The following is a 19741-nucleotide window of genomic DNA, read 5'->3' as shown; positions in this document are numbered from 1 at the left end:
CCTCCCTTCCTTTCTTCCTTCCTTCCTTCCTCTCTCATAGTCTATTCTCCCAGAAAAGAAGCATTTCTAATATCAGAGAGCAAAAAAAAAATGGGCCAAGTATTTATGGATCCCATTAACACATATATGTATTTATATTACACAGTCTCTTTACTTGGGAAGGTCCACATTGTCAATTGATATTTCATTGAAGTTCATATATACAGTGTCATAATCCCTTATCCACAAATTCCTTCATTCTTAAAAGCTCTGAAAACTGGAAGCGTTTTTATTAGTTTGCAGAAGACACAATGGACAGTGACACTTGTCCTGAACTGAAAATCTTTATCCCTCATAGTGTGAACATTTGTAAGTCTTGCTGTGGAAATATTAATGTGTTTGATTATAGGGCATCCAACAGGCCCCTCAGGGTTATTACATGGAACATGGTAATTGCATCATACTTTTCTAAAATCCAGAAAAGCCAGAATCCTCAAATTCACCAGATATAAAGCTTTTGGTACGGGACTACAGACCTATAGTAATATGTTTGGAAGAAGTTGCTCAACAGACAAAAAGACAGGGTTGGTGCTAATTAGCAGATGGTATAGACATTCTAACATTGCACATTTCATATTTCCTTTAAGTCAAAACAAGTCCATTGCTATACAAAGTGTTTAACACTCTGCAAATTGAGAGAGCAGTGAAATCATGTTAGCCATTTAAAAAAATCAGTACTAATGTGGGTAACTGACAGAATAATTTATTCCTATCCCCATAATTAAGTGATACTGCTATAGCCAGGGGATGGTAGTTTGATGCCTGACATTTGTATAGAATCTCAGTAAGGCTGCAGAAAAAGAAATAGGAATTTTAAAGTGAACTTGCATCATTAAAACTTGGCTGCCTGCCTTTTATGACATTCATCTCAATGCAACAGAAACCTGACAACTCCAGAGTGTATAAAATGGATGCAATGAGTAATGATGAATTAATGTGAGCAACTGGTATTTTGAATGCAATGCATGTGGCCAATTTTACCTGCCTTGCAGCTCACCAACTAATTATAAGCATCACACGTGAGGCAACAACACTGAGTTGTTGGGAAAGGTTAAGATTTTGAGTGTGTGCATAAGGATCCATCACTAGATGTCTGACATTGCCTGTGAGCAGAAAGAAAATGATTCCAGTAAGCTGGAAACTTAAAAGTAACCATCTACCTTTAATTTTAAAAGTTAGTAAACATGAAATTGTTTTTCTCTGGAAACGGCATATTAGCATGTTTTGTAAAAAGCCCCTTTGGATTCCAGTGAAAGCGTTTTTATGTATGTAACAAAGAACTGACTTTTCCCAAGTGTTTTCAGTCAGTGACTGTATGGATGCATGTTTTATGTGTTTTTACATGACCCGTGTGCATCTTTTTTGTGCCGTGGGAACCTTCCCAAGGCCATGATTCCCATGTGGTGTGCCACAGTGACCTGTCTCCAGAGGAGAGTCCTAAGGTTACATGTTCCGGTCTGCCCTTCCCTTTTCCATTTTCTCCTGCTTGCTGATCAAAATACCGCAGGCGTTAGGACTGTTGATTTCATTCATTGGACTTGCCCGCTGGGGAGTCCCACCCAAGTCTCCTGGAAATCTTCCTTGTTTCTTATAATAGTTCTCCTTCCTGGAAGTGGAAGGGGGATCAGATCTTTCTCAGGTGGACTCAGTGGAAGCCACCCCTGGCTTGGGTGTGTGATGTTGGTGGGGATGGAGTCTCTTTCTCCCTGTCCTACTCATGGCTCTGAGATTTGGGTTGGAGTGTGCTGGACATGCACAGAGAAATCTTGCCCAGGTTAAGGGAAGTAGGAATGGTTCCCATAAACAATCAACTGCCTCCACAATTGGTTGCAATAGTGTTTATCTGGTGAGCAAGTTCATGGCATCAGAGGGTGGTTTATTGTAGACATTTGACTCTTCATTGCTCCTGGAAGGACCGAGAGATTTCTGTACATCCATGTATATGTCTGTGTATGTACTTAATATGCTTCAGGCAGTATGGATTTATTTTCAATGAGAATGATGGGAGTGGATTTCCAGCCACATTTTATTCTAAGCTTATTGTGTTTGCTTGATTGTGTATATCACGTTTGGCTGGACTGAAACATTTTTATCCTTTTGACAATTTTGATGTCTTCTCAGCTGGCTTGAGATAAGTCAGCAAATTAGATATATGAGCCTTCTTAGCAATGCACCTTAGCTCCATTAGCAAATATGAGAAGTGATCCATTCTTGTTGACAGCTTATCTCCATAAAAAGTAACTGTGATGATGGAGGTCACCTCTGGAGCCCACCACCACAGAATCCTCCAAGAGATATTGCCCCATTTAAAACATGGGTTTTAGCCCTACCGGTTTGGCTCAGTGGATAGAGCTTCGGTCTGCGGACTGAAGGGTCCCCGGTGCCCGGGTTGTGGGGTTGATCCCCAGTAGGGGGTGTGTAGCAGGCAGCCGATCAATGATTCTCTCTCATCATTGATGTCTCTCTCTCTCTCTCTCTCTCTCTCTCTCCCTCCCTCCCTCCCTCCCTCTCCCTCTCCCTCTCCCCCTTCCTCTCTGAAATCAATAAAAATATATTTAAAAAATAAAACATGGGTTTTATAAGTATTATTAATAAGTGAACAGTATTTCCCACACAGACATCACTTATAAGATGCCATTGCAACAGATTAAAATGTTTTTCCTTTCTCTCCCTAATGGCCTCAGCTGTTTGAGCCCACAGAATGTGGAAATGGATACGTAGAAGCTGGGGAGGAATGTGATTGTGGTTTCCATGTGGTAGGTATAAGAGTTCTTTTTTACCTTCAGCACAGCACCTACGCAGAGCAAACACGAATAGCATTAGTGAGACGCCTGCAATATCATTCACTGGTCTCGCTGCCTTTCTTTCTGATCTTGCTCATCAATGCTTAATCCCAGCTCAGACACAGCATTAGAATTAATCATGTCCTTATGGCCCTGTCTGAGAAAACCTCGTGGATCCTTCTAATCAAATTCCCTACCTCTTAAAAATTCATAGCTCACAGTTACCCCAGACAGGTTTCACCAAATCACGAAACAGTCTTTCTGCGTTATGTATTATTTTTGTCTTTATAAAACTAGATTGAGTATTCAGAATGTAATAGAGCTAGCCAAGGGTGGGATGCCCGCTAAGGAATAAGGTGACATTTTGGTAGAGAAGCCCTTTCATAGAAGATCATGCTTTGTTGAGAAATATGGCAGGAAGGACTCTGTCATTGTCCAAGTGATTAATTCTTTCCTGAAGTATTTGCTTACTATTGTATGAATCCCCTCGTCTGGATTATGCCTCAGTCATATGTGGAGAGAATGTTGAATGGACCAGTGGGGAAGCATCCTGACTTACTCACGCCAAGTGCTTTTTCTAGGAATGCTATGGATTGTGCTGTAAGAAGTGCTCTCTCTCCAATGGGGCCCACTGCAGCGATGGGCCCTGCTGCAACAATACCTCATGTCTGGTGAGTTTCCTGACAGCTTCATCATTCTTTTCATTGACATAGGGGCCAAATATCTCAATGTATACATTTTAAAAATGTAGTCCTTCTAAAATAAACATTAAGAGTTGCCCTGTTAACGCAGATGAAAACCAGGTTAGATGGTTGAATAGAAGAGGGACAGTTCCTGTGGTCTTTTTATTTTAGACTCTGAGCATAAAAGCTAGTGCTCATAGTTTTACACTTGGCTTTTTAAATCCCCTACCAAGGCAAAAAAGCTAGATAAGGAAGTCCTGTGTGAATGTATGTCTATATGTGTGTAGACACATAGTTACTTCTACCTATAGAGACCAGTTAATTTTTAAAAAGTCCTTTAAAAAATATTTTCTTTTCTCATCTATAAAAACCTCTAATATTCCTTTTACCTATAGAATTACACAATTTGATCATTTTATTCAATATTAATGGGTATTATACATGTGGTATTCTAGGAGATTCCAGCTTAGATTATACTCACCTTATGTCCCCTACCAGGTTATAAGTTGCTTGAAGGTAATTCCTTAATCTTTTACTTATCCCCAATCAGACCAACCAAATGCCTTGTATACAGTAGGCATCCACTGGTGTTACTGAAGGGAACCATTGACATTTGATTGTATATATTTAATTAAAGCAAGATTAACATCCAAGTTCATAAAGTTAATTAGTAAACGTTGGGTGCATACATAAACCTCCAGAGAAATCTTAAATGTTTATATTTTAGTGTTTTGTCGCTCTTTTGTCTCTAGCCACACCAGTGTTTCTTCTTTACATAGTTGCCATTACATTGGTTTTTAAAAAATAATACTCTGAGACAGTGGGTTTTGAAATCCAAACTTTTACTGTCTTGGTTAATGATTCATATTTACTACAAAGAGTGAGAACTGGGCCTTGCCTTCTTTCTGCAGCTACCTTGCTAATTCATACGAAGAGTTTGGTGATGGTTGTGAGAGAGTACCAGAATTACTGGTGATCATCAGAATGCTAACTCTAAGAAAGATTAATTAATACTAGCTCCTAACATTGGATTTCAACTTGCAGTTTCAGCCAAGAGGATATGAATGTCGGGATGCTGTGAATGGGTGTGATATTACCGAGTACTGCACTGGGGACTCGGGCCAGGTATGGCAAACTGAGGTTTAGGTAACACATTTTATGTGTAAATGCACATTTTAAAGCTTTCCATTTGGATTACATGTGTGAATATGCTTTGGCTCCTTTGTTTTTTGTTTTGTTTTCTAGTAGTTTTCCAGCCTGCCTTTATTTTAGGAATCTCTTTTTCTTCCAAGTTTCCTTTTCATAATTTAGTTCCCTTTATATGGTTTATACCCAACTAATTGATTCTTCTTTCTTGGTCCCCACATCGAAAACACTAATGAAGCACTAATGTACTGTTTACAAACATTTTTAAGCCACAAAACCCCTTTTTTAAAAAAAAACACAAAATTTTGGATGGGAGCCCAAGATAGAAAGCAGGAAGCAAGCAGCACTGCTCTGGGTGAAGTGGGACTGGGAGCAGGAGTCCTGCCCTCTCCGCTCTGTACCTGTCTGGTGGCGTGGCCGATGTGCTTTGGCGTGATCTTCTCACATTAAAATTATTATAACATATAATTAATGTTGACTTATAGCATTCCTTCTTTATGTAATTTGTATGCTTTTAAACATTTATGTCATGTTACTTCAAGTCTTTGTCATTCATATGAACATTTTTTGAGCACCTACTATATGGCAAGCACTGCTGTAAAAGTTGGGATGTGAGAGGGGTCACGATGGACAAGTGCTTGCTCTTCTGGAGCTTACATTCTGCTCGGTGGAGAAAAGCAAGCGAGTGAACAAAAATACCCGCGGTGGTAAGAGCTAAGCATAAAATCAGGCGATGTGCAAAAACCGAGGGAGTGGGGGTTTTAGGTGGAGTGGTCGGGCATATTTTCTTGGAGGGGTAGGCATTAAAGTAGAAACAGCTAAGAAGGAGCTTGGCAGAAAGCAGCAGGTACAGGAGCTTGGCTTCTTCAAGAAAAGGAATGAAAGAGAGGAGATGCCTGGGAACCTTCAGAGAGGAAGCCAGGAATCAGGACAGGTAGGAACTTGGTAAGAACTCCAGATTTCACTGGACCTTCATATTCATTCTGACATCACTTAAAAGCATTTTCCCACACCATGACATATTTATTACATAAAAATCCTTTTTACGGTTGCGCGAGAGCCTGTCATGTGTATTAGTTGATTTCTGTATCCAGTGGTGGATATTTATAGATTTTTGGCAACTTTTTAGAATTAGAATTAATATGACAGTGAATACCTTTATGCATTTTTAAGACTGTTTTCTTGTTGTGAGTTAGCTAATTAGGGTAAGTTTCTAGGAGTAGAGTTACCTATTGCCAGGTTTTGTGCTATCCAAGGAGCTACCAATAAATAGAGTACAGGTGGAGGCCAGAATGTAATTTTCGTTATTGAAAATGGCCAAGATAAAAGCCATAGCTTAGTGTGAGGCTAAATGGGCCTCTTTATAGATCCCAGGTTCAGGCTGTAGAACAGGTAATTGAGAAAATTGGGTCTGGAGTGGCCTCTCCCTGCAGAGCCTGGCCTTGCCTTACATGTCATGTAGAGAGAGTATGATTTATGTGAGTAGGCAAGAGAGAATGGCAGAACTGAGTTAGAATGCCCAATTATTCCTCTCTAGTTTATCAACCAGTCAACCACTTTACCTGCTGGGGAAGAAGTGAATAAAGAGCAGAGAGTGGCTGGAGTTACACTGAATTTCCTTCACTGAAAGGACTAGAGGAGAGGGAAACAAAGGTTCCTAATTGATCTCTTTGAAAGTTCTCGATATATATCATGAGACTCCATCCAAATGGACCCTTGTAAGGATATGGTACACTTGAAATTTGTTCAGGCTGTTCTTTTATGTTTTTTCTGTGCATCTCTTTTTTCCCCCTTGTATATTTTTATTGATTTCAGAGAGGAAGGGAGAGGGACAGAGAGATAGAAACGTCAATGATGAGAGAGAAACATTGATTGGCTGCCTCCTGCACGCCCCACACTGGGGATCGAGCCCAAAACCCAGGCCCTATGCTCTGACCTGGAATTGAACCATGACCTCCTGGTTCATAGGTCAATGCTCAACCACTGAGCTCAACCACATACAGCCGGGCCGTATTTCTTTCTTATATTTAAAATTGTAAATCGATTCTTTGTAATTTTCTTATAATATAGTGGCAAAGTATAAGAATTGTGGACTCTATGTTTCATGGCAAGTGTACTGACATTCATGAATTACTGTTCCACTGTGTTATATTTTTAGTTTTATAGGATAATACTATTTTTATACCCATCATATATTGTTTTGGGTCTGTATTATATCGTATTTAGCTCTTTTAGAAGTACGTTTTTTTCCATTTCAACTTTTAATTCCTGAATTGCCATAGAATTTACCAGAAATAAGGCTTTTATAATAAGGGCTCTGTGGTCAACTGAATATTTTATTGTCTAAATTTTTAAAAATGTTCTTTTTAATCTCATTTATCTAAGGTAAAAACTGTACTGTCAATTTCTCAGTGGCATATTAGAGTAACATGTTCTGTTACTAGTAATTTCTTTATATGACCTGAATGAACCTGAAATAGATCACTGGCGGAAAAAGAGAAATGCCCTTAAATTCTTTGGCTTTGTAAGAGGCAGAAAACTTTGAATTCAATTGATATTAATAATGATTAAGAAATGGTGACCTCTGAGAATTTCTGCATCTCTCAGAATCAGTATTGTTGGCAACATTATGACTTTATCTCTTTTATCTCATAGCATGTTTTTGCTTAACTTTTATATTAGCATTAACTGATGCCTTTGAGCTACTTTTATTTTTATTTATTTATTGAGTTTAGAGAGAGAGAGGAAGAGAAAGAGAGAGAGACTGATTTGTTATTCCACGTATGCATTCATTGGTTGATTCTTGTATGTGCCCTGACTGGGGATCAAATCCGCAACCTTGGTGTATCAGAATGACGCTCCAACCAACTGAGCACCCAGCCAAGGCCTGAGCTGCCTTCTTAGTTCACAATTTTTAACAGAAAAAACAATACTGAGAGAACTCCTTGGCAAACAATACTGGATGATATGACAAAGATGTTTTAGGAAGATGTGGGAAATGTTTTTTTTGTTAGCACCATGAAGTATGTCATCCAAATGGGTAGTAGAACACAATTTAAAATAAGCCCATTTAACTGCTACTGCGCTGTTGAAGTCTGCCTCAAGTGAACCCTCTTGTACAGCATAAAGGTTGGGGCTGGCATGGCCTTTAGAGACCAGAGCTGTACCAAAGGCGTATTACTGCATGAGCAGCATAAAGTACACAGATTTATGGTTCTTCTGCTTTAAGTGTCTCCAGAGACCATAAAACATTCCATAATTTCCCTTGTTAAACGTTTCAACGATAAGCAACTGGCTTTTATTAGCTTAAACTGAACATAAATTGATTGGAAATCTTCTTGCATGTAGCTATGACAGCTTATAATTAGGTGAAGTAAAGCATTTTTTTTCATTAGTAAAGAATTCTGTGAGTTCTTTCCTATTGAAACATCACAAATATGACAAATTAATTTTAGACCCTGATGTGCCTATTATGGTAGCGGCATTTCTTTTTCATTTTTGCTCAGTGTGGTTGTATTTGTCTTGAAGTAAGTGAATAATTAATGTTAGTTGATTAATACGATAATGACTGTGTTTTGAGTGGATTTGGATGAATGAAAGAGACCACAGGGATCTCTGTTTTTTGTGTAGTTGGCCCAGTATGCCAGGTTTGGGGGCTGGTAATTATATCCTTTGAATAGTCACCATCAGGTTGAATGAAAAGCTCTGGTGAATAAAAGCTTATATAAGAGTCAGATAATCTGTAGAAAGATGTAGAATCCAAGCACTTGATCTCAACGTGTTCTTTAATAAGTTACTGCTTCTTAGCAATTCTAAATTAGTTCTGTTAGCTTTCTGTAGTGAACTTGACAAACAGCTTGATATGTACAGAATAGAATAACTTAATTGTATCTGTATGGCTGTTCATTTGTTTTCCCAGTCAGCCAATGGTGATTGAACATCTACTCAATAATAATTGAGCCCAGTTTTGTTCTAGGCACCAGGGAGACAGCAGGGAACAAAACACAAAATCCGTGTCTTCATGGAGCTCTCATTAGGATAGGACAATAGACATACAAATAAGTAAAATACAGTAAGTCCTCACCTAACATCGGCGATAGGTTCTTGGAAACTGTGACTTTAAGTGTAAGGACATCTAACAACCAAGTTTACCAGAGGCGAAATGATATGAACAAGAGCTAAGTTCCTATGGCCCTTTTCTTGTCACAGAAACATCAGCAAACTTTTAAGGACCCCAAACACTTCTTATGTTAAACATTAAAATAAATGTGAGCTATACAGATATTTAAGAAAGATGAACAAAAATAAGTCAGATCATTCTTTTCCAACCCACTTATTGTAGTTCAAGGTCATGGTTGCCCAGAGACTGTTCCAACCCTGGTCATGCAAAGCGGGAACTCTTCTGGGTGGGACACCCTCCCATTTGGGGCACACTCACACCCACCCACGCTCACTCACACTGGGACACATCTCTGGGATGTGGGAAGAAACCCATGTGCACATCTTAGGCCCATCACCCATGTGCACATCTTAGACAGGCCAATCACCCATATGCACATCTTTGGGATGTGGAAAGAAACCGGTATCCCTGGAGAAAACTCATGCAGACACAGGCAGAACCTGCTAAGTCCACACAGACAGTGGCCCTGGCTGGGAATCAGTTTTTATTTTTCTTTCTCATCAATGTTATAACAAAACAACGTTATTCGGGGACCTGCTGTATATGAATAGTCAGTTGCTAATAAGTACGATGGAGAAGAAAAAAAAAACCTAAGAGGGAATGGGGAGCAGAGAATGCCAGCCTGGGAGGGGCTACAGTTCTGAAGAGCATGGTCAGGGAAGGCTTCTCTGAGATGCTGATACTTGAGCAAAGGCCTAAAGAAGATGAAAGAGCAAGCCATGCAGAAATCGGGGGCAGGGGTGGGTGGTGGGCAAGGGAAGGAAGAGCCAGGGCAAAGGCCACAGGGGGGCGGGATGCCCGGCACCTTCACGTGGTGTGAGATCAGTCGTGGCAGAGAGTAGGAGTGAGGTCAGGGAGACGATGGGGCCAGTGCAGCATAGGAGCAGATGGTGCTGAACTTGGAAAGCCATGAGTAAGTTGGGAAGCCACTGAGCAGAGAGGTGACACGGTCTGGTTCACGTTTTTTCAAGGGGCACTCTGGTAGCTGTATAGACTACAAGGCGAGGAGGGCGAGGAGGGGAATTGGTTGGAGACTGTTGCATAATCCAAGTGAGAGATGGTGAAGGGATGGACCAGGCGTTTTCTAGTGGAGATGGAGAAAAGTGGTCAGGCAGTAATGACATTTTGAAGGTAGGGCTATGGGGATTTTTTGATGGACTAGGAAAAGTGAAGTAGAGGAGGCCTCCAATTATTTGAGGCCTGAATAATTGAAAGAGTGCGACTGTCCTTTACTGAGGAGGTGACAGAACACCGAGGGAGGTCTCGGTGCATACTGCTGTGTTTCTTACTCACTTGCCACACCTGTGTATTTTTTTTTCTTTTCCTTTTCATATTTGCTTTGAACACTGTGGTGGAGGCTTTGAATTGAATTTTTTTTTTATCTCTCTTACATGTGGTAAACACTTCAACTTAATGTATTCAGGGTAATTTGGGGTGAAAAATGAAGTGTACTTTAAAATAATTATTTGATAGATAGACCTGAAAAAAGAAATTTCCATCACATCAGGATTGTTCTAGTAACAGGGCTGTGGTTCGAGAGGTCAGAAATGTAATGGAGATTCGTCACTTACACTGAGCTGAAAGGCAGGATATTTTTTTTCTTTTTTAATAATGTGGCCTCGAGGTGAGCGTCGTGGGTGTCAGATATAGATTTGACATTTTTCACAGAGCTGAGCCAGTCTGTAAATTAGTTCCTGAACGTGTCCACTCCTACATCACAAGATGACTCATATCCTGTCATTGTCCATTTTAATCCCTTCTACTTTTCACTCTGTAGGCAAGTGAATGTAAGTTATTATTCTAGTCTACTTCGTGGAAAACAGAGAAACAAAAAAGCACCCACTGCGTGGACCTAATTTATTTATTTTTACCAATAATGGGAGAATTAATTTGGATAATCTACTTAAGGAGTTAGTCATATTTTTTTAAGCTTTTTCAATTATATGTTCACCATGCTTGAATTTTTTTGATGTTTTTACATATTGTGCACATAACCTGAAAGAACTTAACATGATGAGCATTAACTAAAAAGATTATATTTTTTAGTGCCCACCAAATCTTCATAAACAAGATGGATATGCATGCAATCAAAATCAGGTATGCTGGGCTATACATTTTAAGTGTTAAATTTAAAAAGATTAGTTTGCTAGGTGTTTGTTTTGTTGTTTTTTTAAATAAATACAAGTTTGAAAGGAAATTACAACTCAAACAATAGTAAATTATTACAGTGGTCCTCTGATCCGGAGTTGCTTTGTGTCGTACCAAATACTAACTGTATTATATTTAACTCTGATGACAAATTGTCCAGATTAAGGGCAAGAATTAGGAATCCAATTTATTGAGTTGTGACTATCTTCAATACCAGTCTGTTTATTTTGGGAAAAATATGGCAATCTGTTATAACGTGCTCCCCCCACCCCCACTGCCCCAAAGCCATGTTATAACCTAACTGTTCACAAACAGAAGAAGCTAAAAGTCATCTTGGTATCACCCAAAGAAATTTAGCAATTGCTGTTTACCATAAAGTTTTATATTTTAGATGATTAGATTTAAAGAGCTGTACTATGAGGTCTGTTCTTAGTTTTAGATTTTAGCTGTCTGTTATTCTTCTGCTTGTCTGAAGATGTTTGTGCTTCTCATTTTCACTGTGAAAATTTGGGGGGAAACAGAACCGGCTCCGTGTGCCTCATAAGGTGTGTGTTCTTGTCCTCAGGGTCGCTGCTACAGTGGGGAGTGCAAGACCCGGGACAACCAATGTCAGTACATCTGGGGAACAAGTAGGTTGCGTTTTCCTGTTGATGCTCACACACAGGTTTCTCTTCACATTGTCCTTCTCTGCCTTCCTTGCTGAGAGAGATGTGTAGCTTGGAGTGAGGTTTTAAAGAAATCTAGAAAAGGGTGAAATAAAGAGAACTGTGAATCTTAGTCACAGAACCACAGGAACATCTGCTGAAGTTGGGGGCTTGTCGTGAGAACCCGAAAGCGCCATTCAGTGCTCGCGGCGGTAAGAGAAGGGACAGTATATCCATGCAGAGATCGAGTTGAGTGCAGCGGTCACGTCGTTACCCAGCCACTTGCATAACTTATTTTGTATCTTGGATTTAACATTTATCCCCTCAAACTTGGCCGTCTGTTCTTTTACCCCAGGAAAGTTCCAGCCCTTGTTTTTTAAATTCTGCAATTTTCTATCCTTAGTGTGAAATGAAGAAATGCAGGTACTGCCCAAAGTGCAGACAGATAGAGATTCGGGTACATGGTCATGATTCTCAGCACGTTCCCTGCCTCTTAATACACGTGATATTGTCCTGGCATTTGCAGCGCTTCCCAGTGAACTTTGCGTAATGAGGGCCAGACCAGAGGAGAGAGAAAAGGGTCTGCTCTGCTGGCTGAGGCTGGTCACCCCCAAAGATACAGAAAGCACACAAAAGGGGGATAGAGGCCTTGCACAGTGCTTCCAGTGTTTGGCAAATATCATCTGACTGGAAGATATACTTTTGGGGCTTCAGTTTTGACAGAGGAAAGGTAATAGAGGCATATTTCTTTAAAAAAAAGAAAGGTTTAAATGTTAAAATCCAATTTTCAAGGTAAAATTTCAGTTGGCTAAGACTTTGTGGTATCTCCTAATATTAATATAAAGCAAGACTAAGTGCGTTTATATGTTTTCTATGTGTCACTTCACTAATTTCTGCTGACGATCGTTCCTACTTCCTCCCCTCAAACCTGCCAGCAAGAATTGGGAATACGTTTGTTTCTCAAGTTAAAAGTAGCGGTGTGTTGGAGCTGTCTTGCATTAGCTTGTGAGAGCCAACTGTTAAAATTTCAGGACTTTTAGAAGCCAGTTGACATCACACTGAGACCTTGAAATTAGCCATGTGTCACGCCATGGAAATTTACATAATGGTATTTACACCATGGAAACTGGTAAATGCTACAAATAAGAATTTTTTTTTATTTGTATTTTTTTGAGAATCAGTTGTCAAACATTTACCAGCACACAACTGGTTATAGATAACAAAGAGAATTAAAATAAATCTTCTCTTGCTCATCTCCAAAAGAGGCTTCGGGGTCCGACAAGTTCTGCTATGAAAAGCTGAACACAGAAGGCACGGAGAAGGGAAACTGTGGGAAGGATGGAGACCGATGGATTCAGTGCAGCAAACAGTGAGTGGTCAGCTTTGGGGCGTGATGAGCGGATGGAAAGGCCTGGTTCAAATGTGAAATGGCACAACATAAATGTCACTGAGTTTTTATAATGTCAGTTATTTCAAATTTTAAAGTATGCATATAAAAATATGTTAGTATATCTGGAAGCAGATGGCTACGGACTAACCTTTCTATGCACAGACTCACATCATTTCTGTAAAATTCAGAATATTTCTCATATACTTTATTTTACTTGATGCTTGTTTTGAAGAGATATGTTGAAAAAAGATTACTAATTAATATTAGCATATACAGAGTTCTATAAGTAACATATGTAGGCCTTATATATTTGGGGGACCACTCAAAGTAAAATAACATGTTGTTGGTCATTTCATGAGTACAGTACCATTTGATTTAATTAAAGATCTAATGCCTGTATCAGAGATTTTTAAAAAATATTTTTATTGATTTCAGAGAGGAAAGGAGAGGGAGAGAGAAATAGAAACATCAATGATGAGAGAGAATCATGAATTGGCTGCCTCCTGCACGCCCCCTACTGGGGATTGAGCCCGCAACCCAGGCATGTGCCCTTGACTGGAATCAAACCTGGGACCTTTCAGTCCGAAGGCCAATGCTCTATCCACTGAGCCAAACTGGTCAGGGCTGTGTCAGAGATTTTTATTCCCTTCTGAAAAGGTATATACTGGAGGCTTCTTTATGAGGAAATGAGATATTTTCAGAGCCCATCAGTGATATTTTCCCCTTGATTAGTTGAGGGAAGTTAATATTATGATTTAATTATTTACTCAATGACATGGATCTATGGGACCTTTAGGTTATAGGCCAAAGATCCTCCGTTTTCCTTCCATAACAATGAGGATTCTTCCCCCAATTTTGAAGCAGAGCAAGGATTTAATGGAAGTTTTTATTTCTCTAGTTAATGGTTTCTATGTGGAACTTTACAAAATTTTGCAATTCCAGCTAGTTTTTGGGGATGGATCAGGCTTTACAAGACAACAAGTCTTTGACGATAATTTCTTAAAAATTAACCCAAGATATAAGATGGAGCTTCCCACCGGATGTCTCACAAGTAGGGTACAGATAATGTACAGTGTTCAGCCCTTGAGGTGCCAGGGAGTAGGAGGAAGTGGGGCCCAAAGTTGTCAAAGTCCATGGGGTGGGAAACCTCTAGATTAGATCAGGTTCATTCATTAACTCAATGTCCTAGACAGATCTGATCATTTCTCTGTGTCTTGAAAAAGTTTTGGAGGTATTGGATTAGATCATTGTAAAATACAGCTTTTGAATATCTGGTAACAGAATATCCAACCACCACTGAGTTAAAGAAAAGCAGTGTTTTCTGCAATTTTTAACAATTGTGAAATATAACAGATAAACAGGAAAGTGAATAATACACAAATATACATTCAAATAATTAGGGAGTGATCTCCCATATAACCTCTACCTGGATCGAGATATAGAACATTGAAACATCCCAGAAAATTATCTTCCCTTCATTTTGACTTTATGGCAGTCTCTCTTTTCTTTTTTTTTTTTGCTTTTCTTTAGAGTTTTACTTCCTAACTTTTCATCCTTAATGATATATTTTACCAAAAGCTTTGGTAAAATATATTTTATAGAAAAGGAATCATAATTTCTGTGTTATTTTGTATCTGGCTTAAGTTCATTTTTTGTTCCATTTGTTTGACTTTCATTCATATTCATAGTAATATATCACAGTTTATTCCTACATTCAACATTGATGGACATTTAGATGTTTCCATGCTTTGGCTATTAGGAACCATGCTGCTGGGAACATTCTTTACAGGTAACTTGGTGCACATTTGGACACATTGATCTAAGTCCTGTACCTAGAACAAAACTACAAAATCATGGGATGTATATTTTCAGTGCCACCAAGTGGTGTCACACTGTTTTCTTTTTAAGTGGTTGTACTAGTAAACCCTACCAGCAGTGAGAATTTGTAACAACATTCTCACCAATGCTTGGTGTTACAGGCTTTTTACTTTTATCTATTCTGGTGGGTGTGGACCGCTATATGGTTGTGGTTTTAATTTGCATTTCCCTGATTACAGATGGAATTTAGTACATTTTCATGCATGTTTTAGACAATGGACTTCCTTTTTTGTGTGTGTGAAATGCCGCTTCTTAGTCCCCTTTTTTTAAAAAAAGAAATGTATTGTTTACTTAAATAGGCTACAGGTAGATGCCATCATGGTGGGTGAGTCACTTAATAATGTCACTAAGGACCCAGATGATTCTGTCCCTCTGCTCTGTGATCCGTTGCCTGTTGTGTTTAGATCCTTATGCTTGTGAACTTAATAACTGCAAGTTAGATGTAAAGGCTCTGCATTCAAAGGCAGGAAGCAGGGGTAGGAACAAGGATCCTCCTGTCAGGTAATAACCTTGTATCCAGAAAGCAGATTTTCTCAGCAACTTCCTAGCCAACTTTTTCTCACTTCTCAACACCCAGGGGCCACTTTTAGCTCTGGGAGGAGAAGAAGGAGGATGGCTAGGAAAGAGGGCACAGGAAGTGGAAGTGCGTGGCTAGCTTAGATGCCAGTCACGACTTCTTTCAGGGATGAGCACTTTGCTTCCCCCAAACAAATTTGCGATCTGCTAGTTAAAAAGGAGGGGCGTCATAGGCAACCAACAATATCTGATTGAGTGTTTTTGTTTAGAAAGAAAGATAATATTTTCATATTTCGAAAATATATGGACTGAGTAGTTTTGATTATTTTGAGCATTATTTCTCTTGTCTTATTCTGTCTTTTTAAAAAAATTTTTAACCTGTTTAGTGATGTGTTCTGTGGATTTTTACTCTGTACCAACCTTACCCGAGCTCCACGTATTGGTCAACTTCAGGGAGAGATCATCCCAACTTCCTTTTATCATCAAGGCCGGGTGATTGACTGCAGGTAACATATTAAATATTGAAAAAACCTAAAGAAACCTGAGAATTACAAATTTAGAAAAATCAAGTGAAATCTTTCTATTTCTTACAAGAGGAATGTTGATTGAGATTTTTATTATCACCTTTCATGTTAAGAGTCATTTAAAAACAAAGTTGTATCTAGATTTGCAAATTACATTTGTTCAAAAATTGTACCAGTTATTAGTAGGAGACATTCTTTGTAATTATAATCTGAAGAGTAGAATTATGTTATCTATTTTTACCCACGATTAAAGCTTTAAGCATTTAAGTATTGGAATATGTCACTATTTGAAACACTATGTGTGTTTTATTTTTTATGACCAAAAAAAGTTTAAGCTTTACTTCATTCAGATGTGTCTGATTTAGAAGATGGTTTAATAAGTACTTAATCACTTATAGAAAATATTTATTAAGATATTATTTATAGCTAGAGACAAATATTTTATATCCAATTACCTATGAGCACAAGACACAGAAAATATGAGAATTATTTTTAAAGCCAGGGAGTCATATTATATTCCAAATAATCCTTGTCCCTTCAAAGTAGTCATAATTCTAAGATGCTGTGCTCTCATTCAAATGGTACTGAAAAAGTTGCTTAAAACACTTTTGGGATCCCCCCTACAGAATTGCCTTCAGCATCTGCAAACTTTTATCCTTGGTGTCCCCAGAGGGGCAAACCTTCATCTTATGTGAGTGAATATAAGATCAGGAAACACCCCAAAATTTTTTTGAACAAAATTTAATAAATAGATGGGTAACCAAATTGCATAATGCTGTCTTGATCAAATGATGGCTGTTTTTCTGTCTTTTAAATGGCTCTGAAGGCAATTCTAACAGGATCTTAGACAGCAAGATCCTTCCTAGAATAAGTTTGTTGTCTTCAAATATAGTTTGAAGCACACAAGCTTCCTTTGAATCTGTACGTTTTCACATGTCTTTAGATATAACAGCCTTGTTAAATTATATTGTTATATTCTAAGTTGGTATATTTGTAAACATTTCAGCAAGGTACTCTATTAGTAATTATAGCATTGACTATTATTCAAATTCAACTTGTTTCTAACTTTAAAATTTTATGAGTCACTATCAATAGAAAGGAACCAGTTTACTTTTTCAATCATGAACAATCCAATCCTCTAAAGTAATAATAATTTCCAAAATGTTTTTCATTTTGCTACTTTTTGCTCAACTTCTGCCTTTTTGTACTGTGACGCATCTGAAAGCCTTGGAGACCTAATGATAAGATTACCTCTCTTATTCACTCCCCTTGTCTCAATGTTGGTCTTGAAAACAAGTGAAGGTTTCGAATACACTTGACATATTTTTCCCTGTGACGTGTGGTATAATAGTGATAAGGAAAGGTAGTTTTCTTTATCATGCTCTTTTATTAAGGAGAGGTGGAGAAAGGAGGAAAGGAAAAGTGGAGAAATGCTAGGAGAAATCCATGTCCAATCACAGCCTCTTCAGCGTCATAAAGAGCAATAACCTTGTGTGGTGCTAATGACTGTATGAATATCTTTCTCCTCCTAGTGGTGCTCATGTGGTTTTAGATGATGATACAGATGTGGGCTACGTGGAAGATGGAACTCCATGTGGCCCATCCATGATGTGCTTAGATCGGAAGTGCCTACAGATTCAGGCCCTGAATATGAGCAGCTGCCCACTCGATTCCAAGGGTAAAGTCTGCTCAGGCCATGGGGTAAGTAGGCATCAGTGTTCCAGCTCAAACTTTCATGATCTGGCATCCTTAAAGTTCACAGTGGTTATGTTTCCAGTGCAGCCACTCTCCCTCTGAGGCTGTTGCCAATATCTATGCATTGACTATGATTCTTTTCTTTTTTTTTTTTTTTGAAAAATACTGTAGTTTTTTATTGATTTCAGGGACAGGAGGGAAGTGGGATAGAGAGATAGAAACATCAATGAGAGAGAAACTTCATCAGTCGGCTACCACCGGCATGTCCCCTACTGTGGAACGAGCCTGACTGGGAATCGAACTGTGACCTCCTGGTTCATGGGTCAGTGCTCACCCACTGAGCCACACTAGCTGGGCTATGATTATTTTCTTAGTGCACTTGTCTGCTAACAGTAACACCCGTATGCATTGATATGGTGTATTTTATTGTTTCTTTTATCACTGGCTATTTTTATTCACCACATTCTCTAGATATAGTTTAACGGCTAAGGAGCCAGATGAACATGGATAAGATTTTCTGTAAAGACCCAATGTGATTACCATTTGAAATAAGTTAAATCCTTTCAGTAAGTCCCTTCCAGCTACTCAGCATGCATGCTGGCTATCTATGTATGCCAGGTCATACCAGACTAAAGGTTGGATCACTGATTCACTGATATAATCCACAGGTTTACAGTTCTACAGTTATGTTTGCATCATTGCCAGTCAGAGAGCAGATGCTCCCTCTGCCTGCATATATCTTTAATTCTGTGGACAAAGTGTTTGGGCAGACACACCTGGCAAACCTAAGCTGAATATCTAAAACGAATCTTAATAATTATTTAAATTTGGCTTAGTAAAAGAAAAGTATTTCAAATTTATGCAGACCTCAGAAATGGATAAAAGAAACATGAAGGAACTGAGAGCAATACTCTAAAAGGAAGATGCTGGAGTGAAGGTAAAAAGAATCCAAAATATAGGTAGCCAAGCAGGTGATGTAGAATCAAACACGATAGAAAGGCCCAAGAAGCATATGCCCAACAATTATGTATCGTTTCAGGTTTGCTTGAACCATAGGCTCACAAAGGAGGCTGTATAGCCTAGTGATCAAGAACATGGATTTGGAGGCGAGAAAGAATTCCTGGGTTTGAATCCTGGCTCTGCTTCTTACCCTCCCAGTGACTTTGGGCAAGTCACTTAACCTCTCTCATTTGTCAGGGTGCTAGTGTGAATATAAATGAGATGCTATACATAAAACACTCAGCTTAGGTACCTAGCACATAGTAAACGCTCAGTAATCTCTGCAGGAGAATAAAAGCACTGCACAGAACCTTTCATTATTCAGTTATTGCTTTGTAAGCATTATGAAACTTAATGCATTAAAAGGGCCCTTGACTCTCTACTCTTCTTCCCACTTTTTCATCTTGTTAAAAAAAGGTCAAATCCAATCTTGTTCATCATAATCACAGTGTTATAACATTTCAGAAGATTAAAAAGCTTCTTACACTAATAGGCTTAAGTTTGATTTGATCGCCTCTAATAATCTGTCTCTGACTGTATTTCACAGGCAGATAAGGGCTTAAACTACTCTGCCTCTAGTTTGCAGATGGTTATTTATTTCATCTAAATGACAAGTCCCTTCCAGCATGCTGCTTGGTCCGCAGGGGATGAGAGAGGAGACAATCACTTTCAGAGGGTCTTAGCCTGGCCGACAGAGAGAAGACGGTGGGCAGGCAGGGAAGGTGGGAGGGGTGCTGATTTGGCTGGGAAAGTGCCACCAAATGAATTTGGTGTTGAATGTGGTGAGGTCCTGCAATGCACTGGTGATTTATGTCCCATGGTCTTTATCTCTGGCTGTGTCTCTTGAGCCCAGTATCTGTTAATTCCTTGAGTTAAGCATACATGTTTCTAAAATATGGTTCTAGAAACAACTACTTATGAAATAAACTACGTTGTCAGACCATTTGTGTACTACTTATGAAATAAGCTACATTGTCAGACATTTGTGTACTTAACAATATCAACATGAATAATGAACATTTATTACAATTATTTTTCTTTTCATTTTTTTTTTGGTAATTAACTGACAAACTACCATTCAACTATTTGACCCATGCATGATTTCCCTTTATCTAA

At 38.8% G+C, this 19741-nt stretch overlaps 1 protein-coding gene across 1 annotated transcript in view; it reads left to right on the top strand.

The window, feature by feature from the left end:
- ADAM23 (ADAM metallopeptidase domain 23) overlaps nucleotides 1-19741 on the top strand; it is a 149172-nt gene that overhangs the window by 106541 nt on the left and 22890 nt on the right. The window contains exons 16-23 of the mRNA XM_014546091.1: nucleotides 2724-2795; nucleotides 3404-3493; nucleotides 4550-4630; nucleotides 10878-10928; nucleotides 11545-11608; nucleotides 12887-12992; nucleotides 15794-15913; nucleotides 17464-17632. Of these exons, the coding sequence (XP_014401577.1) occupies nucleotides 2724-2795; nucleotides 3404-3493; nucleotides 4550-4630; nucleotides 10878-10928; nucleotides 11545-11608; nucleotides 12887-12992; nucleotides 15794-15913; nucleotides 17464-17632 (753 nt within the window). The remainder of the gene's footprint in view (nucleotides 1-2723; nucleotides 2796-3403; nucleotides 3494-4549; nucleotides 4631-10877; nucleotides 10929-11544; nucleotides 11609-12886; nucleotides 12993-15793; nucleotides 15914-17463; nucleotides 17633-19741) is intronic.

Source organism: Myotis brandtii, unplaced genomic scaffold, assembly GCF_000412655.1.
Source record: "Myotis brandtii unplaced genomic scaffold, ASM41265v1 scaffold43, whole genome shotgun sequence".
In the NCBI taxonomy this organism is placed as follows: domain Eukaryota; kingdom Metazoa; phylum Chordata; class Mammalia; order Chiroptera; family Vespertilionidae; genus Myotis; species Myotis brandtii.
Note: the sequence above shows the minus strand (reverse complement) of the source record. Positions and strands in the feature narration are given on the sequence as shown.